At 52.6% G+C, this 24177-nt stretch overlaps 6 protein-coding genes across 6 annotated transcripts; 1 reads left to right on the top strand and 5 right to left on the bottom strand.

Annotated features, from left to right (window-relative positions):
* Positions 1-277: 277 nt before the first annotated feature.
* J4E90_005296 (uncharacterized protein) lies at positions 278-1851 on the bottom strand (the record flags this gene model as incomplete). Its single annotated transcript, XM_051434850.1, has 2 exons — positions 278-1576; positions 1624-1851. 2 exons carry the CDS (start codon positions 1849-1851, stop codon positions 278-280), a joined length of 1527 nt encoding a protein of 508 aa, XP_051290874.1.
* A 7716-nt stretch (positions 1852-9567) lies between these two features.
* On the bottom strand, positions 9568-10563 carry J4E90_005297 (uncharacterized protein; the record flags this gene model as incomplete). Its single annotated transcript, XM_051434851.1, has 1 exon — positions 9568-10563. The coding sequence occupies one exon, from the start codon at positions 10561-10563 to the stop codon at positions 9568-9570; it is 996 nt and encodes a 331-aa protein (XP_051290875.1).
* A 581-nt stretch (positions 10564-11144) lies between these two features.
* J4E90_005298 (uncharacterized protein) lies at positions 11145-12344 on the bottom strand (the record flags this gene model as incomplete). The annotated part of the gene is made up of 1 exon (XM_051434852.1): positions 11145-12344. The coding sequence occupies one exon, from the start codon at positions 12342-12344 to the stop codon at positions 11145-11147; it is 1200 nt and encodes a 399-aa protein (XP_051290876.1).
* A 2577-nt stretch (positions 12345-14921) lies between these two features.
* Positions 14922-15625, top strand: J4E90_005299 (uncharacterized protein; the record flags this gene model as incomplete). Its single annotated transcript, XM_051434853.1, has 2 exons — positions 14922-15379; positions 15430-15625. 2 exons carry the CDS (start codon positions 14922-14924, stop codon positions 15623-15625), a joined length of 654 nt encoding a protein of 217 aa, XP_051290877.1.
* Positions 15626-16093: 468 nt separating this feature from the next.
* On the bottom strand, positions 16094-17529 carry J4E90_005300 (uncharacterized protein; the record flags this gene model as incomplete). The annotated part of the gene is made up of 2 exons (XM_051434854.1): positions 16094-16485; positions 16548-17529. The coding sequence occupies 2 exons, from the start codon at positions 17527-17529 to the stop codon at positions 16094-16096; spliced, it is 1374 nt and encodes a 457-aa protein (XP_051290878.1).
* Positions 17530-23219: 5690 nt separating this feature from the next.
* SNU13_2 (RNA binding protein snu13) lies at positions 23220-23659 on the bottom strand (the record flags this gene model as incomplete). Its single annotated transcript, XM_051434855.1, has 2 exons — positions 23220-23509; positions 23569-23659. 2 exons carry the CDS (start codon positions 23657-23659, stop codon positions 23220-23222), a joined length of 381 nt encoding a protein of 126 aa, XP_051290879.1.
* Between the last annotated feature and the right edge of the window lie 518 nt (positions 23660-24177).

A 24177-nucleotide genomic window follows, 5' to 3' on the forward strand; every position in this document is an offset into this window, starting at 1 on the left:
CCGGCCGGGTACCTTGCATCCGTCCGCGCTATAGTGTTGCGCCTCCTGAGTTAAATGACAGTTGACTATGAATGTCGATATTTCTTGTTAGATGGAAAGTCACTCAGGCGGTTATCAGCAAAGCAAGTCAGGAGAACGATGAAGTAGAAAGAATGTTTTGTATTCATCAATCATATATCTGATGCGCTTGCAGATTTACAAAGAAAAGAACTCCTACAAGGGATATATCAAGGCCGTTAAATGAATGTTGCAGAACTTATCCGCATCACCCCCAGATCTACCCATACAAAACCACCGGAGTAGCAGCAGCAGCCTTTGCGACCGTAGCCAGAGTAGAAAGGGGCATCCACCTAGCAGCCACGGAGGCCTTGCTCTGCACCGGCGCCGCACCACCATCGTTGTTGTTCTGGCAAGTGCCGCCGGTGCACTTGTGATAGATGCTCATCGCATTCGCACCACCACAGATCTGGTTGACATTGCCGACACAAGACTTGGTGCATGAGCCCATGATACCGGCCTTGGGTGCGTACTTGGGGTTGAGGCTGTTGTTGCAAAAGCATTCGTTGCCGTTCTCGGGCGCTGCGTAGGTGAAGCCGCGGGCATTGCAGTAGTCGACGCAGATCTCAATGGACATGTAGTCATTGAAGGTCCATGAACCGTTCATGGCGCGGTCGCTCACGTTGTCGGAGCCACAGCCAACGTACTCCCAGCCCTGGATGGCGGTCAAGTCGTCGTGATCGGTAGAGTCGCCGTCTGTTGATGGTGTGGTGCTGTCTGGGCAACTTCCTGGTGTAGCGCGTTGCGGGCCATAGGTGACGGGGTTACAGCCGGGGAGTGCAGCAAGCTTTCCACTAGTCTTCTCGTTGACGGATACTGGGATCTTGCAGTCGTTGCACTCTCGGTCGGTGAACATGGTTACGGCTGGGCAGTCTTCCACGGCACCCCCGGCATCGTTGCAGTTGTCGACAGCGTTCTGAAGTACCTTCACATCCCATCCGTTCAGGAAGTCGCCGTGGAGGCCAAAGCCAGTTGCATCTCCTTGAGCGAAGACAAACGGATGCTTGCCATCTACCCACTGGTCCGCGAACAGGGCAGTGTCGTAGAAGATCTCGAAGAAGATCGATATCATGTGGACAGGATGCGAGGCGGGGCAGTTGCCGCTGTTGTATACGTTGCCCTCTGGGTAGCTCATATGACTCTTGTGATCGGAAGGGTCAAGGGTTTTGCCGTCCCAGCACTGAGGAAAGTAGACTTGGGCTCGCAGTCCACCTGGGCATGGGTAGTCGGGGAAACCGTTAGTTTCCGGTTTGTTCGCACCAAGGCAGTTGAAGGAGATGCCCTGGGCGGCAAGACTGCCGTCGTAGCTGCGAGTGAATGGGTCACCGGCGACCATGCGGAAGCCCTCCGGGAAAGCGTGGAGTTTCTCAGTCTGATTGTTGCCTCGACGCTGGAGGTAGTAGACGGTCATGCCGCCGTTGGTGTCGTCTGGGTCACCCATGACCGGGACAGGAGCAAAGCCGGATCCGTCCTTGTATTTGACGTAAAGCTGCGGCGTCCAATAATTAGACATGTCCTCCTGCAAATCGTTAGTCATGTAGCACCAAAACGAGGTGACTGTCTTACCTTGATCGTGCATGACGAGCACTTGGAAGCTCGGGTGTCTGCGTAGGTCATGGAGGCTTTAAAGGCGGCTCCGCCTGAGATTGTGTGGACATGGCCAGAAACGGCTCCAGGGTTGACAATGGGATCAAGTCGCTCTCTGACAGTTCGTCCCGGGCAAGACATGCGGAAGAAAGCATCTGAGGAAGCAGCAAGCCCAAGGGCAAGAAGAAGAGTTTTGGTGCTGAACATGTTGGAGATCTTAGATAAAGAGTAGAAGAGAGAGGTGAAGATGGTAGAAGTGAAGTGTTGGTGATGATATTGATGCGTTGGAGACACGAGCTTTATACCGAAGTGAAGGTAGATACTGATGGTGAATGCTAGTCCTAATCCTGTGTGACAGATGTCAAAATGGAAAGCGTGGCACACTAGAAAGGTGATGATGTCGGATGTCTTTGTTAATCAGTAGCCCCGAATCCTTAGGTCAAATATATCAGTCTAGGCGCAGAGGTAGTATGTATCGGGCAGAAGATGTGAATTCTAGCCGGTGGGCGTTTGTCGTGGCTGTTTTCTCGATCTCAATCATCGCGCGAAGTCGGTTTCTGACAGCCGCCAAACGGCGTGTCGCAGTCCCACATTCATTACGAGTGACCTCACTTTCGAGTTAGGAAATTAGATGAAAGAACAAATCGTGGCTTCCAGGATGGCTGTGAGACCTAGCGTCCAAATGCACGCTTCTGGACGTGTATCACCTCGCCAATTTGAAAGAGGCCATATTCACACGCCATTGTCTTTCGCCGTCGGTCACCGAGATGCGTCCATCTCCGAAAAGCGACACTGAATAGCGCGAATTGCTGTATGCGATAGCGGTATATACGAATTGGTGTGCGGTCTAATCCCGCTCATGCGAAAGGCACATGACACCTCGATTGAAACCCATGGATGTGAATGGCGAGTCCTATTCGTCCGCCGCCGAGAGATGCCCAGCATGGTGGTAGCTGTTGAGAAATCCTGGTCCCATCGACTATTAAGCTTTGGTCCCTGGGGTGAAACTATGTCTAAGATGCGATTCTTTAGCATGAACGGGGAATGCGGAAGTAAGCCCTGTGACAATATCGCCTTTTCGTCCTCTTGCCGGCTACAGCACCGTGAATGAGATCTGATGGAAAAGGAAGCTATACTATAGAGTAGCGCTCATCGAAGGCCTCTTCGAGAATTCCTCTTAGATTATTTGTTGCTGATTCAGAAAAGGCTACCCCGAATCAGCTTCTTGTGGTACTGCGATGAGCCACTCACCTCATGACATGTGGGCGACAAGCCACTCGCAACTTCCGCATCGCCAACAACAAAGACGATGCCAATAATCCCCTTCATGCGATTGATATCAGGGACAACACGGAAGCTCACCGTTAGCTCTATTCCAACTCCCGCGATCGTGCTAGAGGCAGTTGCCGGGCGGCCGCATCCCCGGAGTCGAGATGATCGATAGCGTTGGTGCTAACCGAGAACATCTAGACCACGTGAAACGATTGCGATTGCGGACCCGGCAGATGGCCCGGGAACGTCTCGGAGCCCTCCCCACGCTCCCCTGCAGGACAAAATCCCATGAACTCCTTCATGAACATATACACTACCCTTCACTCACATCTGCCGAACGTGTTCCTGCGTCCTGAAGTCTCGTCGCCGACTCGTACCTTCCATCCACGGGACATGCCGACCAGCGCAATTTTACCTTTCACACAAGCCTCTCAATCTCTTCTGACCTTTGCGCCTAGGCCCTGATGTACTTTCATGCCACTCGGCCCCCATCCCCACATTTGGCCTAAACATGTCAGTAACACAGCATCAGTATCAGCAGCCACCGACCGAATTATCGCGCTGATAGTGCTCTGTACCACGATGCAAGTGGGGTTGATTAAGAGGCGAGACAAAGACCGGTATCCACCAGGTGGCGCATCACTTGATATCTACGAGAACTTCAAAGTGCATAGCGCATTCGGACCCCAGATTTTGGCGCTGACTTCAACGAACGGGGGTTTCTCTTTCCCATGACATGTTCCCCGGTCTTCTAACGCGACGTGGTTGCTGGACCGAGCCGGAATCCCGAGTACCATGGTACGTTCCTGCGTGCGGACAGGTCACGACGCTGTTCAAAAGACCAGGTTGATGGGCCTGCAGGAACCGTCAGTCCAATACCAGGACTTTCGTCGCATAGAACGTTCCCGACGATGAAGTTCAGCAGCTGAGAAACGCAGTGGGGGGCCGCCGCCATTTCTCGTGAAGTCGAGCGGCACTATCACTGTGCATGCCTCAAGAGCGGATGACAATTTAGACACTACTATGGCCTGCTGTAGTGTATGCGCCGCATGCGGGAGGTGATATTCCCGGAACTTACGAGAACAGCTTGTCTGAGTCGTCCGTCTCGCTCGGAGCGTCTTTCGTGAATCGTGTCGTCGGGCGCTTAACAGACACAGTCAGCAACCGCACGTCGATTTAGGCCTCAGATTTTGACATGTGCTTTGCAGGCAAGCGCGGCCCGCATCTTTGCGCCGTTGACGGCGAAGCTCAACGTTAGCCTGCCTTCCGTCGTCTAGACTACACCGTATGGACCACTCGCTACTCACTACGTGAGAACGCTACACTCGCTTCAGCAGTTTACGCGATTATACCCAGAGCTCCGGGAATACGCATACGGAGGGAGCAAGCGTTGGTACGGAGCGCGTGTCTCGGCATTACCAGGTTAGTATTTACCCCTCGATACGGTGGAACCTAGTAACCATCAACTCTGGTATTTCAAATTTCGGTCGGGTAGGCTGATAGTGCTGTAGATCTACTGACCACGCGTCATTCCCTTCTTACACAACACGTGCTGGGCTTGTGCAGGCTCCTGCTGTTCGCTCCTGCTGACAACTCATCATGCTAGCTGGATGCAACGACTATCGTCTTTGTTGCACAATATGGTTGAGTTACGCCATTACCCACTTTTCACGTGGATCATGGCCGCCATGTCGTTAAACTCAGCCAGTATCGTCTTTCGAATGTGCATTGACACCTCATCGTACATCAAATCGTACTGATATGGCACGAACCTCCACCCGTCCAAACTGTCATCCAATTAGCGAATGCGGCATTATCCCAGTATTGACAACAAGAAGTACCTTGGAGTTTGGGCCCGTCGAACCTTCTACTATCAAGCAACTAGCAGGGACTTGAGGTTGATTAGATGCAAAGATACAAGAGATGAATGACATCAAGGCTTTGAGCGAGGATCGCTTGGCACTATCGCGATGTGTTCACGCGACTATCGTACGACCAATTCTTCATATCGGTCCTTTTGTGAACGAATGAGCGAGTTTGGCTTTCTGGTTACAAGCAGCCGAACACTACACTTATCACTACTACGGTTATACTCGGTTACTCAGGAAATGGGTTCACGATGGAGGTGACCAAAGCCGGCCCCACTAAGTTCCCCGGCGGCTTTACTCTCTGTTGTCGATAAGACCACGCCAAGCAGACCCCTTTAATGATTGGCCCTCTAGGCTTAAACTTGCGTTCACTACAACCTGGGTAGACGGTACGGGCGATCGGATAACGCGACGATATCCCAGCACCCCATATCGACGAGACCTCCTAACTGGAAAGCCACCAATGAGCTGATTGTCGAATGGTCGAATCACAGAGTAGCGCAATCGGGTCAATTCTCGCAACTGAAACGAGCTAGCACTTGCGGTCCCAACGTCCACTTCAACAGCTTTCAGCCACCGAATTCCAGACTCTAGGTCTCTTCGCGTGATAATGGGGTGAGCTCACCGCATTTCCCACCATGAGCCACCACGACACCAACGGGTGGCGGAAGCTATGCGGAACATAAGCCCTCGTAGTACCCGGAGCAGCTGTAAAGCTAACAGGGAGGCGGGCCTGTGGTCGCGTACAAACTATGGACTGACAAAGCGCTTGTGTCTGGTCGCGTTGAGGCTCATCTGAGGGGTATCAGGGGATGCCAGGCTTGTTGTCGCATGGCGTGTCTACGAGAGCTTATTGTTGACAGATTAGAATCAACACCCAAAGCAGTAGAATACGCTATCGAGCGTACGATCTGCTTGGTAAAAGACTGTACCATGTATGCAGCAACGCGACACATAGCCTGTTACCCCCTGGTGGGGCCCTCGAAGGGAGAGGAGGGGCACTGCTTGGTAAAGCAGTGTTTTTGCGATATGACGACTCTTCGGCGTCCCAGATCGTGGGAAGTCTGCCGGGGCGGCAGCGTCGGATCTCGCACCATCGGCATCCACAACACGATGTCGCAGCGGTCGACTCGCTCCCGAAGCGCGTCTTGAACGGCTGCCATTCTGCGACATTGGGACAGGCGACCCACGTGTACCCCGCGGAGCAAGGTCGCTTACACCTAGTCCTAGATCTAAAAAGAGTTGACAGGCTATCTTGAGGCCCAAGTGGCGAAGGCATCTACATGGCCAGTGCACATGAACAGTTCTTCACGTGCAGTAAGGCGGACAAGAAATGCGCGGGCACGTCAGATGTCAGATATGCCAGATCCGCGGGAGACGGTCATCAGCTAGGTTTGCTAGTTTCGAGACGATTGGTCGACGGGAGTCCGATCCGGCGCAGACTCATCACGACTTTTGGTACACTTGGGATATGCGCTAAGCCTCACATCATTTCTTTCAGCCTGAACATTGCGGAACCACCATTCTCCACCACGTTCACTCCCATCCGCGCTGTTTCAACGGCTCACTCGGCGCGTGAAGCCACCAGCATCACTAAATAAGCTCACGGGTGCTAAAATACATGCGCTTGAGTAACTTCCACCAGTCTGCTCGTCGCGCAATCTCTACCACGACCAAACTTGTCGGGCCTATACGGACGTGATTAGTCTTCGTGTAAATACGCCAAGAACGAAGACTAAGACAGTAAAATTTCGGAGTGACCGACGAAAGAGGGGACATGGCATGATATCCGTACAAAGAGACGCAGGGACTATTGCCTGAGGAAGGTTCGGCGTAAGAGGGAGGAAGAAAGGGCTGAAAGTTTCGCGCCCAAGACCCTAAGCGAAACGAGCCTGTATTCTCTCCCATCGATGAATCGATGATGGCCTGATCACCAAGAAGGAAGACAAGGACGAGCTGAGACGTTTTTGTGCTGACAATCAAGGCGCGGAGATTTAGCCACAGGCTACGGGTTACTGTTGAGTCCAGCTCGGTACCGACGAGAACGTTTCCTACTCGCCCAGCTCAGACACCCTGTATAGGAAAGAACGCGTCTGGACCGTTTTGCATCGAAACACCTCGCTGCGTGGCAGAGGGTGTGGCTGTTCCTTTTGGAAAAGGCGTGGCGGGAGAGGCTGAAATCTCGATGCAGTATCGCGGTGAAGGAAGAGTCAACAGCTCTCCACCGTCCACGCCACCCGCAGTCTGAGACAGCATGAAAGCACGTGGAGACAGACCAGTCGAGACGCTTGCTCGCACTGACAGCTGTATTGAGCACATAACCCCCGTTTGGCCCTCTCTTCGTCTTTCCCGTTCCATTGAAAAAGCGCGCTAGAGGGGGAAAAAGCAAGCTTCTAGTCACCTCTCTCTCCGCTCGGTGCCTCTCAAACTCCTAGCTCTGCTCGCGAAAAGAAAAAGCAGCATGCTAGTCGCCCCGAGGGGGAAGTAGGGTCTTGAACCTTGTTTCCCTGTCGTCACATCTCGTTGTAAGGTACCGAGCAGACGTAGTCTGGTCAGTTTCCCGCGGAAGCAGACACCCTGAACCTGGCTAACGTTTGTCGCTGATGGTGGTGAGGCCAATCCCAATACGGACGCGTTGCTTCTGATGGAACTACGGTGGGTATGGGATGCTGATCGTTACGGGCGATCGGCGGTGCTTTTCTCATCGTTCGTTGATTGCGACGATGCGCTATTCTTTTGGAACTGGGGGGTTCAGATTTAACCCCTTGATTGGTGTTGAGGACGTGTAGGGGTGCGTGTGTATATATGGAGGGTACTTTTCCCTTGTAGATGATCGCCATCCAACCATCAGCTTTCATCACTCTCATCAGCTTATCTGATTCAACAACCTCTCTACATCTTCTACAAGTCTCACCCACACTTCAACGACTTCGTCAACTGCTATCCACACAGCAGCCAAATCATACATCACACACTGAGGTCTCACAACCTCGCCAACCAAACAACCACCACACACATCATCAACATGCCATCAAAATACTTGACAACGCTTCCTCCCTGCCCGGGCCCACCACCAAACCGACCTCTTCCCCCGCTACCCTCATAACGCACAACACACACTTGAGCGGCAAAAGGACTGAGTGCGACATCGACACCCTCTTCACCGTCGAGTCGAGAGGCAGCAGGAGAGCAGAATACCCAACACATGTACGATTACGAACACCGATACGAAATGATACCGAAGCCGCGACTTCAACTTGCAAGGATTTGCGAGATGGGATGGGAGAGGGTTTCGATTCTGCCGACTTGTTAGAGTCGACATAACTCGTTGTACGAGATTCTATTCTATGGAGAGAAGTTTGAGGAGAAGGGACGGGTATGGTAGTAGCTTAGACAGCGAAACAACCCGGTTCAATTCAATGATGAAGTTTGTTCACTACAATATTGAACCTGCGCATTCTCTTCCGTGACAGTCCCGCAAGATGTATAACAAATCATCACCAACACAACCTTACCTACCCACCACTGTCATTCTGCATCCTCCGCCGTACATAATTTACAGCGCCTTTCCTTGACAACTCCACAGGGAGCGCGTGTGAAGCCATCACCCAATACTGTCTTGCACCCTACCCACGATCTTCATGCCAGATCTTCTGCCGTACAGACAGCATACCGCTTTTTGTGACAGCTTCGCATGCAATGCGTATCAAGTGACTTCCCATACAGCCTTACTTCCCACACCTACCCTGTCAGATCCGCAGGCGCACATGCCACATGCGCGATGATCTACTCCAGTATGTCGTGCAGCCTCGCCCCACTCCTACCTTCGGCTTATCAGATCTTTTAGCCTCTAGGTCACCGATCCAAGAGATCAGCATTGTGAACACCCTCCAACGGACCGGGACGTGTATCTTGGTATACTACGGCTATCCAGCTGGAGTAATATTAACCGACGGAAGCATGTAGCCTACGAAGGAAGGAAGCTGTGGGGGAAAGAAGGAATGTGAGAAGTGATCACATGCGGATGTTACTGTTTCCCATTTCGAATACCATGGCAATTCTCCTAGCTGGCTCTTAGTTTCCGTCTTCACCGATGGGAGTGAGCGATCTAGGAGCGAAGGAAGAGAAGAAGTAATGTTGGAAGTGATCACATGCGGATTTTGCTAGTACTGTTTCATCTACTACTCCAACTACCTTCACCAATTGAAGCATGAAGGGGAAAAGAACTGGTCAGCCTGTTCATATGCAGATGTTACCATTCCCGTTTCAATCACCATGCCGAAAGCGGCATGTTCATCGGCAGGATCAGGCAGTCTGCTAACGAAAGGACGAGAAATGTCGCCTCCCCCACCGCCCCTCCCCCGCCCAGTCAAAGAAGCAAACCTGAGGGAGCGCATGCAGATGGTACTATTCCTATTTCAGCCTACTATACTAACTGTCTTGACTTCGTCTTACTTTCCCCATGTTCACCGGTGGAAACATACAGTCTAAGCAGGGACGAGAAGAAGGAATGGTCAAAGCGGTCACATGCGAATGTCGTGATTGCCATGTCGATCATCTACCACACCTAAAGAGCGTCTCGGCATGCTGGCGCAGACGAAGCTATTCCCAGATGATCATCCACACCAACTACCCCAGCCTCGTCTTGCTTTCTCATGTTCACCGGTGGAAGCAAGCAGCCTATGAACGAAGGATGGGAAGAAGGAACATCCAATTGATCATCTGCAGATCCATATATGCCACTACTTCCATCTACCACTCCCCGCCTACCCCAAACACACATCTACTTGCCCCCAGGAAATATGAGACCGTTATCATGTCTCACCTTCTCCATAACCGCCAACGTATCTCTACTGTGCTGCTCCAACCTCTTCAACGCAGCCTCATCCTTTTCTTCAATACACCTCGCAAACTCCCTCGCCTCCTCCGCCAAGTTTAACTTCTCAGGCTCCTTCACTCCCGCCACATCCTCTCTCGTCTTCTTCTTCGGGTCCCAGAAGGTAATCTTGTTGATATCCGTAATAGTGGGTACAATCAGCGTGCCCTTCTCCCCGTAAATCTCAGACGGGGCGTCGGAGTTGTAGATCTTGCTGTGGCAGAGATGCACTGTGAAAGTGGGGTATGCGAGGATGAGGCGGCCGCCGCCGTCCGCGCCTGTGGCGATCTTCACGGGGAAATATTGCGATGAGGTGGGTGCGCCGAAGAGGTCGATGGCGGCTGCGACGCAGTACACGCCCAAGTCTACGAGCGCACCACCGCCCATCTCCAGGTTGAAGATGTTGGGGACTTCGCCTTGGAGTACTTTTTCGTAACGGCTGCTGTACTGCGCAAAGGTAATGGATGCGCCGTATAGCGGACCCAGGTCCGAGATCTTGGATTTCAGCAACTTGAAGTTTGCTTCTTGAATGTGACGGAAGGCTTCAACCAGAACAACCTTCTTCGACTTTGCTAGTGCAAAGAGCTCGTCGAGTTCGGCGACGGTGCTGCACGATGGCTTCTCGAGGATTACATTTTTGCCCGCGTTGAGGAGCTGCTTGGCTTGCTCGTAGTGTAGGATGTTGGGGCTGGCGATGTAGACCGTGTCGATCTTATCTTGGGCAAATGCATTCAGGTCGGTGTATGTGGTGATTTGCTTGTCGGAGTATTTGGATGCGAACTCTTTCGCGGTCTCTTCCTTCCGTGAGTAGACGGCGGAGAGGCTGTATTTGCCTGTTGCGTGCGCAGCTTCCACGAAGGAGTGCGTGATCCAATTGGTTCCGATGATTCCGAGATTGATCATGTTGGCGGTGTCTGTTTGATGGATGGTTTGAGTATTCGTTTTGAGAAGGAACTGACCTGGTATAAATACGTCGCTCGCGTCGAGGGGCAGTCGCGTTCAACCCCACTAGGAAGCTTCAGCTCCAAGCTGCTAGTGTGATGTCATTGGCCGACTGTTCCGACTACCCAAAGCGGCAGTAGTTGGCAAAACTAGACACTAGGGGCAAAGGTCAACAGATGAGTAAACAGTATGCTGGATCAAATCGGTATTGTATTGCAGGTTACTATATGCAGTCATACTATAGGATAGCCTCGGTGCTGCTGTGCAAAACTATAGTTCCTGAAGAGGGTATCATGCTGCGACCATGTGTCGTGTCGTTGAAATGTATCATACCATATGCGTGAAAGAGACGTGCATCTTCGTCCTATCCATGAGCATTGTTCCGAGCCGTGTTGGATGACGATCATAATGTGAGAAGGAAAAGGTGCAGGACCAACCGTACGCCGAAATCAAACCCCAAAACTCCGTACGCTCAAAGTCGCATACTTGAAAATGCAATGACGCTGAAAGTACTAGAAGGGAAGTACTCATGTGTCGTTTATTCAGTCCTCCCATATAGTGTCCAGGTCCAGGTCGACGCGTCGTTCAGCTCCGCAGACACTCCATCTCTTCCGTGAGTCGCGCTTGCCGAAGCCGAGACTGCGCCCACGACTTTCGGGCACATCTAGGCTGGACCTCCTGGCATCTCCGCCGTCCTCACGGTCCGCCGCAGCCTTGAGCCGCCGTAGGCGATCAGCCTCTATGGCTTCTTCTTCTGCGTCTGGGCTGTCTTCGATGGTCTCGAGAGACGAGATGGAAGGGCTGCGGGAGCGCATCGAGGTCGGGGTGGATGGCACGGACGAAGAGGCATGGGACATGGGGTAGTTCTCGTTGAACCTGGAAGGTGCGAGGAGCGGTGAGGAGGCAGTGGAGGTGGGCGTGCTGACAGAGGGGGTGCTCGTGGGTGGTGCGCCAAAGGGTACGGTAACCTGGTATAGCGGTGAAGCTGGTCGGCGTCGCCGGGAGAGCGAGCCTGTGCTGCTGTGGAGGCTCGACACGGTGGTGCCAACGCGCGGCGTGAGTTCCAGTTCGGCGTCCTCTGATATGTCGCACACGCTCGGTACGCCCTCAAAAGAGCCGATGGAGGCTGGACGAATACCCGAGCCGTACCGCTCCATGGTTCCTACTGAGTGCGGCCGTGGCTCCAGTGCTCGTGGGCTGCGGGTCCGCTTGGGGGAGCGCAGAGGAGAAGCCGGGCGGGCGAGCGGCATCGGGCCAGGCGAGAGCATCAGATTGCCAGAGGGTTGCATGACTGTAGGCAGCGAATGGGCCCGTGTCATAGGCGGCGCATTCGGCAACGCAGACCCGCTCTGGGAGCGGAGGTGAGAGCGCGAGTAGGGCGAGCGGTTCCGTGGCCGGGTGGTGAGGGCTGCCAGAGACGTGAGCGTGTCAGGCTGGGGGTCTGTCTGGGAGCGCGGTGTAGAGGGCCGGCGCGAGGTCATGCTGTCGTCGGACGCGTTGCTGAGCTGGCGGGCGAGCGTGTTGCTTTCTCCCATGGCGGCGGCAGAGGGCGGGCTGGAGCGTGAGCAGGATGCGTCTTCTGCAGCGGGCTTTGTAGGAGCCGGTGCCTTCTTCGGGCTCTTGAGAGGTATCGGGCCTGTATGGGCGCTCGTGGTGGGCATGGACTTCAGGCGTTGGACAAGATCGTCGTGCTGCAGATCCTCATTCACATTCAGCGGCGGCGAGAGATTTGAGGCAGTCATGGCGGCGGGCAGCGAGTATACATAGTCTGCGCTCACGCCTAGAGAGTATGGACTGGAGAGGCCGAGGTGGAGCTAGGAAGCGCAGGGGAATAGCGTGGTGCCCGTGTTGCTCTGGGCGGTGGACGCACGCTGGACCTTGCAGCGTTTCAGCCGCCGGAAACTGACTTTGAGCGCGCGCTGACTGGCTGGCGGCGGCCAAGGTGTGCAGCGACAAATAAGAGCGACAGATAGTGTGCGAGGACGACTCTGTTGGAGCCCGGAGAGTCAGAGCAGTGCACGAGGACGGTCACGATGCTGCTGCCCTGCGACGACAGAGGAGGGAGGGGCCGCGACGTTGGTAGTACTTGGTACCTGCCGCCGAGATTGCCGCTATCGATCTGGGGCAGTCGCGACCGCCTCCATAGGCAAGGGCTCCCAACAATGCCGCCACCCTGCCATGCAAACAATACAATGTCCTCTGTTTGCTGCACAGCCGCCCCATTGACACTCCCTACACATTAAACTGTCATCACCACGCCCGGCACCGTCGCTCGCCACACCTCTCTCCAGCCGCCATGTTCCCTGATCAGCGCCGGACAGGACTCTAACGGACCCTGAAATTGCCTGCAGCTGACTAGCGCAACGTCTCCACCGCCCAAGACGACAGGCACAATCCAATCACGGCCGGTTCTCGTAAATTAAGACGCTACCCGGGGCCGAATTGGGACCTCGCTGCTAAATGTGGATGCCTCAGGCTTTAATCCACGACGGCGTGGTTATTTATGCCTCTTCCCCACATAATCTCTCGCCCACGCCCGTGTATTGCTTGCATTAACTTCACCACCATTGTCTATGCTGCGCAGGGGTTTTGATTATCGATAATGAATGCGCGATTTCGATACTATCGATAATCTGTCTCTCTGGCCGTACTTTAACCTTTTCCTTGCATATGGAAAAACCTCTCTGTAACGACAGTGGACTCCCGAAGAAAACAGGAGCCATAAACACACACTGACTCGCTACCTGGGTCCTGATGAGACAAACTGATGCTCTTAACCGAGGCGGTCCCCTATCCGAATTTACACTTTGATATCTAGGAGATGAGGTGTCTAACAGAATGAACAGACGATAGCTGCCACAGGCGGAAGCCCAACAATTCCCACCATGTAGTCCGCAACCATGCCGCTAGCCGACCCACAAAACGCACCACACTTCGAGTCACACTGCGTACTCCACGAAAGCATGCTTTGAACAGCAGCGAGCTCGGGGTGTCCTTCCGGTTCGACCGTCAGCAATATCTTGCCCGTCTGGGGATAAGCGTAGACAAGATACTCGAACTCGTAATCTTGTAGAACCCAACCTTCATCCATTTGACCTCAGTTGCCTCCATGATAGGGTCCCGTCTTGGTTGTCTTGAATCGCTCCACGGCCTTAGTCAACGCACCCGTGATGACAGATGAGAAAGACTGCACGTTGTCTGGATTGCCGCATGTGCATACAAAAGAGATGCTGCAGTCATTTCCGATCGTATGAGCCTCAGGCTTTTATAGGTTGATGACGATGTTGAATCCTTCGCCAGTAGGCAGCTGGAAGTTGAAGAAGCTGTTGTGGGCCGTGTTGTGGTTGTACGGAGATGCGCTCAGATCGCTGAGGGAGCAATTTGTGATGATGGCCCGTAGGACTGCCCAAACGATGAGGAGTCACCGGTGACTTCCTCAATTCAACGACACAAACGATGCCAAACTGTCGCTTCAAAGGAGGAAATCAGGAGGCGAACGTGGAGTCAACTCGCTCACCGTTGCGAACACGACACTATAAAGCCTATCACGATCATCCTCATCGCAAAAGGTTATCGTACCCCTAAAGAAGTCCGACAATGAGCGAAGTGATGCTTTCGCGTTCTGTTGACAGAAGTTACAAGGTGGGATTCAGTGGCATGACTATCGCCCGACGTGCTAATGCAGTTCAGCACGCAATCGCCATCCTTCACAGCCGACGACGCCCAGCGAGACAGACTGTCAGTGCTGCAAGCGAACCACCAAATACTGACCGTGTCACTGGTGGGAAAGGGAAATCTGAACTGAAGGGTACACCGAGTATAGTCGGAATGAAGCAATGGCTACAGCAGATCGGTCACTCGGTATGCCTCGTGAGCAGTCTCTGGAGCTGTACTGACAAACAAAGACTGCCGAAATCGACGACCTCAACATCATTCACGTCGCCGGCACTAAGGGCAAAGGCAGTACATGTGCCTTTATCGAGTCAATTCTTCGAGCTTACGGGGAAAGGACCGGATGGCCACGGAAAACAGGTCTATACACTTCGCCGCATCTCATTTACCCTGGAGAAAGGATACGAATCAATTTCCAGCCCTTGACCAGGGAGCTCTTCGCCAGGTACTTCTTTGAAGTGTGGGATATCTTATCGAGAGACTCGGACAAGTTGCCTCGTTATCTCCAGCTCTTTACTCTAGTTTCGTTTCACGCGTTCATCAAAGAAGGCGTAGAGGCAGCGGTATTCGAGACTCACCACGGAGGGGAATATGATGCTACTAACGTCATAGAGCATCCAGTCGCAACCGTGATAACCACCCTTGGCATGGATCACATCCAGCAATTAGGACCCACTATCAAAGACATCGCCTGGCATAAATCAGGAATCTTCAAGCGCGGAGCCTATGCTTTCTCGTCCCCCCAGGAACCGTCCGCTGCTGATATTCTCCGGAATCGCGCATCGGAGAAAGGCATCAACATCCAGTTTATCGGAAATGATCCGGAGCTTCCAGTACATGTGCCGCAGCTGAAGCCAGATGTTCAGCGTACGAATTTTTCGGTTGCGCTTGCTGCTGCACGCTGTCTCCTCAGAGATAGAGCTCCCAAAAATACTCCGTTATTATCGGATGTGGATATTTCGCAGGCTATAAGCCAATTTACATGGCCTGCGCGCTTTCAAATCATTGTCGATGGGGTATTAAGCTGGTTTCTGGACGGTGCGCACAACGAGATGAGCGTTAGCAAGGCAGCTGAGTGGTTCATCGAGAGCTCCCAGGGAGACAAGTGCGTGACCAGCCGGGCCACATACCTCCGCTAACAACTGACGCTATTAGTGCATCTCCCGTAAGCATCTTGGTCTTCAGCCAAGTATCGAAACAAAGACATGCGAAACTAGTCCTCGAACGACTGGCCATTGCCCTCAGCCCTATTCATATCGATCATGTCATCTTCACTCTTTACGATCCACAGCAGGACTTGGCCTCTCCAGCAGGTAAAGTTCTCATTGTGCTTATGAAGCTCGCCCACTAACTGCGACACAGCTGTGATTAATGAGTCGGAAGATGCTTTGCAACAGGCGTTCGGCGAGATATGGTCGAGATACCACCAGGATAGTCGCATAGTTTACGAACTAAGCGTAGAGAAGGCTTTAGATGCTGCTAGAGAGCTAGGGACGGAAGCTGGTGGCATGCGGACTCTCATCACTGGAAGCCAACATCTAGTCGGTAGCGCACTGTTCTCGATGAACAGATGTGCGTCAACGAGAGACCGTCAATCTCTCAACGCTCACCATGATCGAGCGAACAGTGCACTACAATAGTTTGGAACGGAACCAGGTGTTGCTAGTAAATTGCTCTCTTAACATTGGTAAAAGGCTCTACAGCTACTACGCTGCGCGAAACTAGCGAGTAATCCTACGAATGAATCTTACCGCTAGCTACAGAAGCTACCACAACCATATTCACCCACCTTCATCCTCATACAGCTCATAGTCTACCACTAGAAGTGGTTAGGACCAAGCGGAACACCCAAAGCGTTCAGAAGAACCATGACAAGCGAAACACCAAGCTTTCCAGGCGAGCCAGCATCCAGAAGATCCAAGAACTCGTTGCGGATGCTGCAGCCCGAGATAGGAACACCGTTAAACCTGTCGGTGAGGTAGTTGAGAACATCACCGGTGCTAGTCGCCGCCTGGGTGAAGTGCTCGCCGAAAGAGTCTCGGACGTATGTGATAGAAACACCCGCCTTGCAGAACTGGTCCACGAGCGCATCAGTGTCGGCAATGGGCGAGATCTCGTCCTTGACGGCCTTGTACACGAAAATGGGCATGGACGGGGTGCCGTGGAGACCCATGGTCGCACCGGTCCTGATGGTGTTTTCCGCGATAGGGTCTGTGAAGATTTGTAAGTCAGTGTCATCGTCAGGATCAACGTTTCTCACAACGGGTACATACCATCGAAGATCGCCTGTCCTTGCTTGAAGTAGGTGAAGATATCCTGTCCCGCGTACGTCTTCACGTCGGCGTAGAAGCACTGGCGACCAGCTTGGTTGAAAGCATCAGCCTTCTCTGGCTTGAGGCTGTCTTGGACGTACTTTCCGAAATCAGGGTACGCGTTTCCCAAGCCCAAGAAGCCGGCAGCACTGAGACCAGCGAAGAGTCCCTTGTTGATGGTGTTGAAAACATTTTCGACGTTGGGAGTCACACCGCCGATGGCCATGCCAACAAAGGGGATCTCTGGGGCGTAGTTGGCTTGGAGTTCGGCGGCCCACTCTGAGGCTAGAGCGCCGCCACTGTATCCCCACATCTGGACCTTTGCAGAAGAGTCGACGCCGGTGGTGGCGCCGGAAGCGAGTGCCGCACGAATACCATCAAGAGTTGCGTAGCCTGCTTGAAATCCAGCGACGAAAGTGGACTTGGGTCCCTCCCAATCCGGCGAGTTGACGATCCAGCCCTGGTTGAGCGAGGCAGCAATGAGGGCGGCTTCAATACCTCCTGTTCCGGCATATGTGGTGTTGGACTTTGTTTGGAGCGTGTAAGATGGTGCGCAGTTGATCTCACCACCGCTGTCTTCAGCGACCTGGTAAGAGAGCAGCTTCTTTGAATCCGCGTTCTTTGGCACCATTACCGTAGTGATTGTGGCCACCGGGTTTCCGAGCGAGTCAGTGGTCCTGTAGAGCAGTTGCCAGGCACCCTTCAAGTTGAGAGGAATGGTTTGAAACAGCGAGAGGGCGCTGGGTACTGGTCGGCTTCTCAAGATAGCACCAGGTTTTGCAGACTCGAAGCCAGCAGGTGGTGTGTAGAATGGATCATCAGAGGGAGGGATGGGGGCGCTGCCTCCAGCTCCAAGGAGTGAACCAAGTAGACCAGGTCTGGGAGCGGCAGCAGTGAGTCCGACGAGCGCAAAAAGCGCGGCCTTGATGGCAGAAGTCCTCATGTTGGAGTGAATGGGATGCGATGCGTGAGAGAATGTGATGATAGCGATGTCTTAATGTGCGCAAGAACATTCCCCTTATATGTCCATCTTTCCCCTTCCTGTTCAAACACCTAAATAACAACCTCTGGCCTTAGGTGTCAAATCCCGTTCATGTCGTCACATGAGCATCTCGAAAGCTACACGAGCACAGTCGACTAACGACTGGCCGATTGGTTGCCTTCTATTTACGAGCCCGACTAAAGGCATGCCGATTGGTCGTGACGGCCAAGTTCTACCATCGGACAGGTACGGCCATTCATACGCAAGCTCGGAGCCTCGGTGTCGAATTTAGCGCCCGCTGCGTCGGGTCCTATAGACGAATGCGAAAGCTTATTTTGATTGTCAGGAACCACGAAAGCTCCACTCTCGACTGCGTTCCTCTCTGGAAAGAAGACCATGAGTGGGTCTGGCCTGTTCGAGCCTTGGAAATATCCATGAATTCCGGCGAGAACTTCGGAAATACCAAGATACTAGCCAGAGCTTATGTCCGCCACCAATCGGTTGACAGCATGGGCAACGACATGTGAAATCGTGACTACGAAAGTCGAATTAGGTGACATGGAATCTGGGGAAGATCCCCACGGGGAATACGCTACCCCTAGGGAAAAATGGAGACGATGATATTGAGCGGGGTATGTGGTTCCGAGATGTTTGACCAGAACGCCCTTCTAAGAACTAAAGTGTTCAAAATCATACCATGCCCATATTACTCCGCAGCTCTTTGCATCATTTGAGCAATCTAGCCCGACCTGAACGCCTATTCGAGAGCTACTCCGGAGAATTGCGAGAAAATCCATGTCATGCCTATACTTCGCCACAGTCTCGTGCATCGTTTCAGCCATCTAGCCTGACCAGAACCACCCGACCTCCTTTTTCTCCTTTTGTCCGCTCTCGTTGTTTTCTCTAGGATTAGAAGTAGGAACATCACGCGAATGGTTCAGTGGTCGGTCTCCTGCTCGTATTGGGTGTGTTTATTCTTAGAACCCCTCTCGTGGCCAACACGAGATCGCTTCTTCGGCACTGCTTCAGTCGTTATATTGCCATCAGCAAGAACTGCCTCATAAGAGCTGATACCCTGATGTTGGTCATGAACACTGTGATGCGCTCATACTCCATATTTCAAACCACCGCCAATCGACGTTGTATCGTTTAAATCAACCTTTTTTCGTGTATTTGAAATTTTCGATGCGCTACCCTCGATTTGCAGGAGCGAATAAGCTAGGAAAGAAAAGCTAGGCAGATCTCATCAATCGCCACGCAGAAACTGTTGGAGCAACTGCTCCAGCGGCGTCACCACCCCTTCAAAAACTGCCTGTTGGAAAGCCTCATCGTCAAGGCTAGATTCTTTCCGATTGAAATCACACCAGATACATCGTCGGACCGCGGCCACGTAAGGTGGATAAGCTTCATGTTCAATTTCTTCTTTGACGAGCCGGTCAACCGTACACCAAACAACCCCTGGTGTGCCTTCACAGTCTTGGTCTCGCGGTATTCGAAGTTCTTCGATTGGCTTGTCGTATAGAAGTTCGATAAGCAATATCCCAAGCGTGAAGAGAGTCTGGTTGCGTATGACTTTCCCAGCCGCTCTTTGGGGACCTACGGACTGGGTCGTGCATGGTGTTGATAATTTGCGGTATACGAATGGATGATCGTAGAGCGCAGACAACGGAACTCCTGGGCGATGAATGAAGTAAACGTCTTTATCGCTCCAGTGCTCGTCCAGCCAAGGCGTCCTGTAGAGTTGGAGCACACTTGAAGCCAGATTGACTGCGATTCGAAGTTTATCGTGATGTCGCAATGGCCTGGCGACGTTTGCATGCCTTGTAAGCACTTGCCGCAATGAACAAGCTATCCATTGTTGCTGATCAGAGCCGCTTGATACATCCAGTGGGTAGATGCCGTGTTTTCGATTGACGTGGTCGACCAAGTAGCCGATACATAGGTCGCGTTTCGTATCGCCAAACGCTGTGACTGCTTTGCACAGGTCTTCTATGTGTGCTAGCGTAGGACTCATGTTAGATGTACCTGGGCTTTCGACGAGCGTGATAGTGCTACTGCTGCTCGATCGAGTCTCAGTCTGCAAGAACCGGACCGTTTTTAGAGGCTTGGGCGAAGTGAGAGCTCTGTTCACGTATGGCGGCTTCTTGTCAGGCTTATCGGCGATGTACCGGATGTCCGCTTCAGTCCATTTCCAATAGTTGCATGATATTGGTCGCGGTGACGATGTTCCCACACTTTCGTCTGTAAATATCACACGAAACGGCGTATGATCTTGTGAATCCTCTACTTGCTGCGAAGTCTGGCACCGACTTTCCAGTCGTAACTTGACTGCGTGACCACTACAACCGCATCGCAATCCTGATTTCAGAGTTTCGTACAAGGAGCGTGCATACTCTTGTAGAACACGAAAGTTGGGACACTGGCTTGATTTAGATTTTTTGCGCGACGGTTCCAGTTCGAGGGACTGCTTGGTGAGGTTGGACAAATACTGGTTGTGCGTTTTCAGATCGTTCAGTTGTTCCGTGTATTCCGATTTGCTAAGCCCAAACTTCAGTCTTTGGAACTCTTTCTTGAACAGCTTGAGGTCTGAGAAAGGAGGCTAAGCCAAGTCAGTTCATAGCATCCCACTGAAAAAGATATTACTGAAGCGAACCGACGGCTGGGCCAATAAACAAACGGCGAAAAAGTACATAAAGTGGGTTCGGAGGCATTTGCTTTGTAGCCCATGCGTCGACAAGAACACAATGCCATACGCGCCGCACTAGGTATGAGAAAATAGGGATGATGACTTACCTTGCCGTCAGGGCCCAGCGCTAGTTTGTCCATGATCTTTTGTAGCGCTCCTGCCATTCCCTGCACATTGGCCAAGTACACCTCATACGCGCCGCGTAACCTATCTTTCAAACACTGTTCGATAGTCTCGTCCTGCCAATCCTGACCGCCTACATTCGCCAACATCTCTGCCATTCTATCAATTCTGACGATTCCTGTAAGGAGATGCTCAAGGGTGTTGACAAATGTGACCTTCTCCGTGTTGATTCGAAGTAACAAGAATCTCAACTCGGATTTGAAGTGCCAGAATCGTTTGGCTGTGCTGACACCCTGCGCATAGTGCTCCAAGGCTGAGATAATAAGCGGCAACGCTCCAAGCACAATGCCAGCGACCTCAAGGCCCGACATTGTGGTGAGCAAGCGACTCGCGCGGTAAGCTTAACAGAAGCGAAAAGGTTTGTGAAGCTGCTCAACTGTTTCTTGCTGTTCCAGATCGATGTTGTCATTGACAGTGGAGGTCAGCTGTGCCGTTCCAAGGCTGCGCTGCGCATGGGTGCCCGCAAACGTGGCCCCCACTTCCACGTTTGTCGTGCAACAGTATTACCCGGAAGCACCCAGGCTGGACGCTTCTCAACGGGAACTATCAACCCCCTCATTATCTTACTCCTTGCGTTATCTCGAATCTATTCAGAACTGCTCTGATGCCTGAGTTTTGATCTTTTGAGTACCGCGAAACATGCGCGGAACGTCACCCGCAGGAACCGCGTCCCACAGAGTTTTTAGACGATCAGAGTTGGCTGGTAGCAACTCCATACACTTCCGAACGATTATCCGGTGCTGTTTCCTGGAATAGCCCTCGACTTATCTTTGACAATCGAACATACGTGGAGTATCGCATCAAGACAAAGCATCGACCATGGCGACCCAAGCAGCTGAAGTGCTCGTCGCAGCGGCATCTTCCCGTGAGGAAGTCACGGAATCCGACGATCTTTCTTTGGTAGCACTCAATGTCCACCACTGCCTAAAAGACTTCCAAGCAGTGTGCAACAAGCTTTCAAGCGCCCAATCAAGCATAAAGACCAAGCTCCCGCTAGCTACCCTGAAAGATATATTTGGTGGATTCAGGCTATGGTCGTCGAATGTAGGTGCGCATCGTACGGGAAGAGGTTCTCTCGGCTACAAGCTTCGTGAAGCATCTCACATACGTGACCAAGTTATTCAGCTTGTCCAGGGTATGAAGGCTGTCTTGAACGAGGTGTCGGAGATAGTGACGGGCCAGCGACCATCCTGGGAAGATATGTCTGATTCGGAGTCAGATACGGAGGAAGATAGTGCCAATGGCCTTCAAAAGCCGGATACAACGGAGCTTGCCCAACTTGCAGCTGAACTGAAAGAGACGAATGCCTGCCTCATGCGGCTGTCAGTCGCCATTCGAAATCCAGCTCCGCATAATCAGTTCAAAGAATCCGCGCACATAGATACGGCTTATTACGAACCGTTCGACATCGCTCATGTCCGTGGAAAATTTCCCAAGGCGCCAGAATATCTCACGGCCCGGCTGGGCAAAGCCATCTCGCGTCGCCGACAATACCTACGTTACCGCGATGATCACTCGAAGAAGTACAAGCAAGGCCTAACAAGAAGAGGCACGCTTCCAGACATGGGAGCGCATCGTGAAGTGGAGAGTACAGTAGCATCTTCCTTGCCACCAGCTGTGAAGGCTAGCGTCAATATTGCCGATCTTGAAGAGGAAGACGAATACGATGAAACACAGTCTGTCACTTCTTATGCATCCTCCGGTCATGATCCGGAGAAGTTACGTCCACCGCCCTTGCCGATGGAAGGCCGTGACGGCGAGCCTTTCGTATGCAAACTATGCTTCCGCTACACTGCAGTTCGACATGTCAAAGCATGGCAGAAGCATGTCTACCGAGACCTGCAGCCATACGTGAGTTGCTCATGACGTTCCAGTGTGACCGACTAACAGCCAGCAGTTATGCACCGTGGAAGATTGTGAAATGCCCGACCGGACATACGAATCAAGACACGAGTGGTTCCGTCATGAGACTCAGATGCATCGAAAATGGTGGCAGTGCGTCGATGGTTGCAATAAGCCGTTCCAGTCTTCTTCTAGTCTCCGGGAACACATCGCGCATGAGCATCCGTCGCTTGCAACCGGAGATCGTGTTGGACAACTCGTTCGTAGCTGTGAGAGGCACCGTAGTATGACTGCCAAGGCAACCTGTGTCCTGTGTTTGACTGAAATCTCTTCGTTGACGATGTTGCGGCGTCACGTGGGCAAACACCTGGAAGAACTGTCCCTGTTCGCAGTACCTGCACACGTCAGTGAAGACCAAGAGGATAACGAAGATCCGGAGAACAGTGATGAAGGAGGAGAGGCAGGTGGCAGTCGAGGGTCGCTCACAGACTCGTCAACGAGCTCACCGGCGCTGAGTATCATTGAGTGTGGGGTTGATGGTTGCGAGGCGACGTATAAAGGCTTGGGAAAAGCGCAATTTCTGGGCTTGCATCGCGCGCGCGAACACAACGGTCCGGCTTCGTTCTGTTGTGAAGACCATCTACGACAGTATATCAAGTCCGCTCTATGAGTGTGCTTGAAGGAGTACCTAGACGTAGTATCAATGAGAAGATCGCGCATTCCAATAGCATGAATGAATGTATAGATGAGTATTTCAGATTTGGCAGAGTCGATGCCGACTTGCGCTCGGCATTTCATTCTCGGTCTACGTACAGAGACCATGGGCGTATTCCAACCCAGGCCTCTGCCATCTTGTCCCTACGTAAACCTTCCAGTATTGCGAAACCAGTTTCCAACTCTTGCATTCTCTCTTGTCCATACAGCGATCGCATAGATCATTCTAAATCTGGAGGCGCTCGACCTTGTCCTTGAGGGTGCGGATCTGGCCCATGAGGTCGGAAGCCTCGTTGGTGGTGATGCTAGCAGCGATGACGGGCCTGGCGACACCGCAAGCGCGGCCGAGAGCCATCTTGGAGGGGACGTAGACGTAGGGAACGTTCTTGTCTTCGCAGAGAAGCGGCAAGTGGAGGAGGATAGCGAGCGGGGAGGTGTCAGCCGCGAGGATGATCAACTCGCTGATACCACGGTTGAGGGTCTTGGTGGCCTCGTTGGCGCCCTTCTTAAGTTGGCCTGTGCGAAGTCAGTATTTGTCTCGTATGCAGTTCACACAGCGATATAATATAGCTTACGGTAGTGGGTAGCCTGTTGGACGAGGTCGAGGATCTCCTGGGAGAGAGCCTGGTCGGCTTGGGGCCAGGCAGCGCTGTTGTCTTCGGCCATCTTGTTGGAGGGAGGTTGAGATATGCGGTGAATAGTAGGGTTCACTGCTAAAGCTCGTCCGAATGAGGATTCCTGTGATGTGTGTCAGCTATAGGTATGCGACCGAAGCTCGTATAAACGATGACGGTGTCGGTAGGCGACGAGTGTCGAACTATCGAAAGAGAAAGCTATGCGACTTACACTGCTTGCTCGCCCGGGTTGAATTTGTGGTAAAGGTTGTGGTAGTTTGGAAGTTCGGGAAAATCAAAAAGTTCGTAGCTGCTAGGATTATTACTTGGCACACCTCACGTGTGGCGCTACTGACGAACTAGGTATAGGGCAAAACCGAGCGACGTCCAGCTCTTCGCCAACCATCGTCACCACTCCTCGACATCACAACCGCCCCCGTCGCCGCATCCACGACTCCCGTCCATCTCAATAAAGATCTCGACACCCTTCTAGACGTCTCGTCGAATACATACATCACCGCAAAGATGGTCTCCGAACTTTGGTGAGTGAACACGGAGCTCCCTTGTTGA

The sequence above is a fragment of the Alternaria incomplexa genome (genome assembly GCF_024043165.1).
Source record: "Alternaria incomplexa strain BMP 0042 chromosome Unknown scaffold_7, whole genome shotgun sequence".
Taxonomy (NCBI): domain Eukaryota; kingdom Fungi; phylum Ascomycota; class Dothideomycetes; order Pleosporales; family Pleosporaceae; genus Alternaria; species Alternaria incomplexa.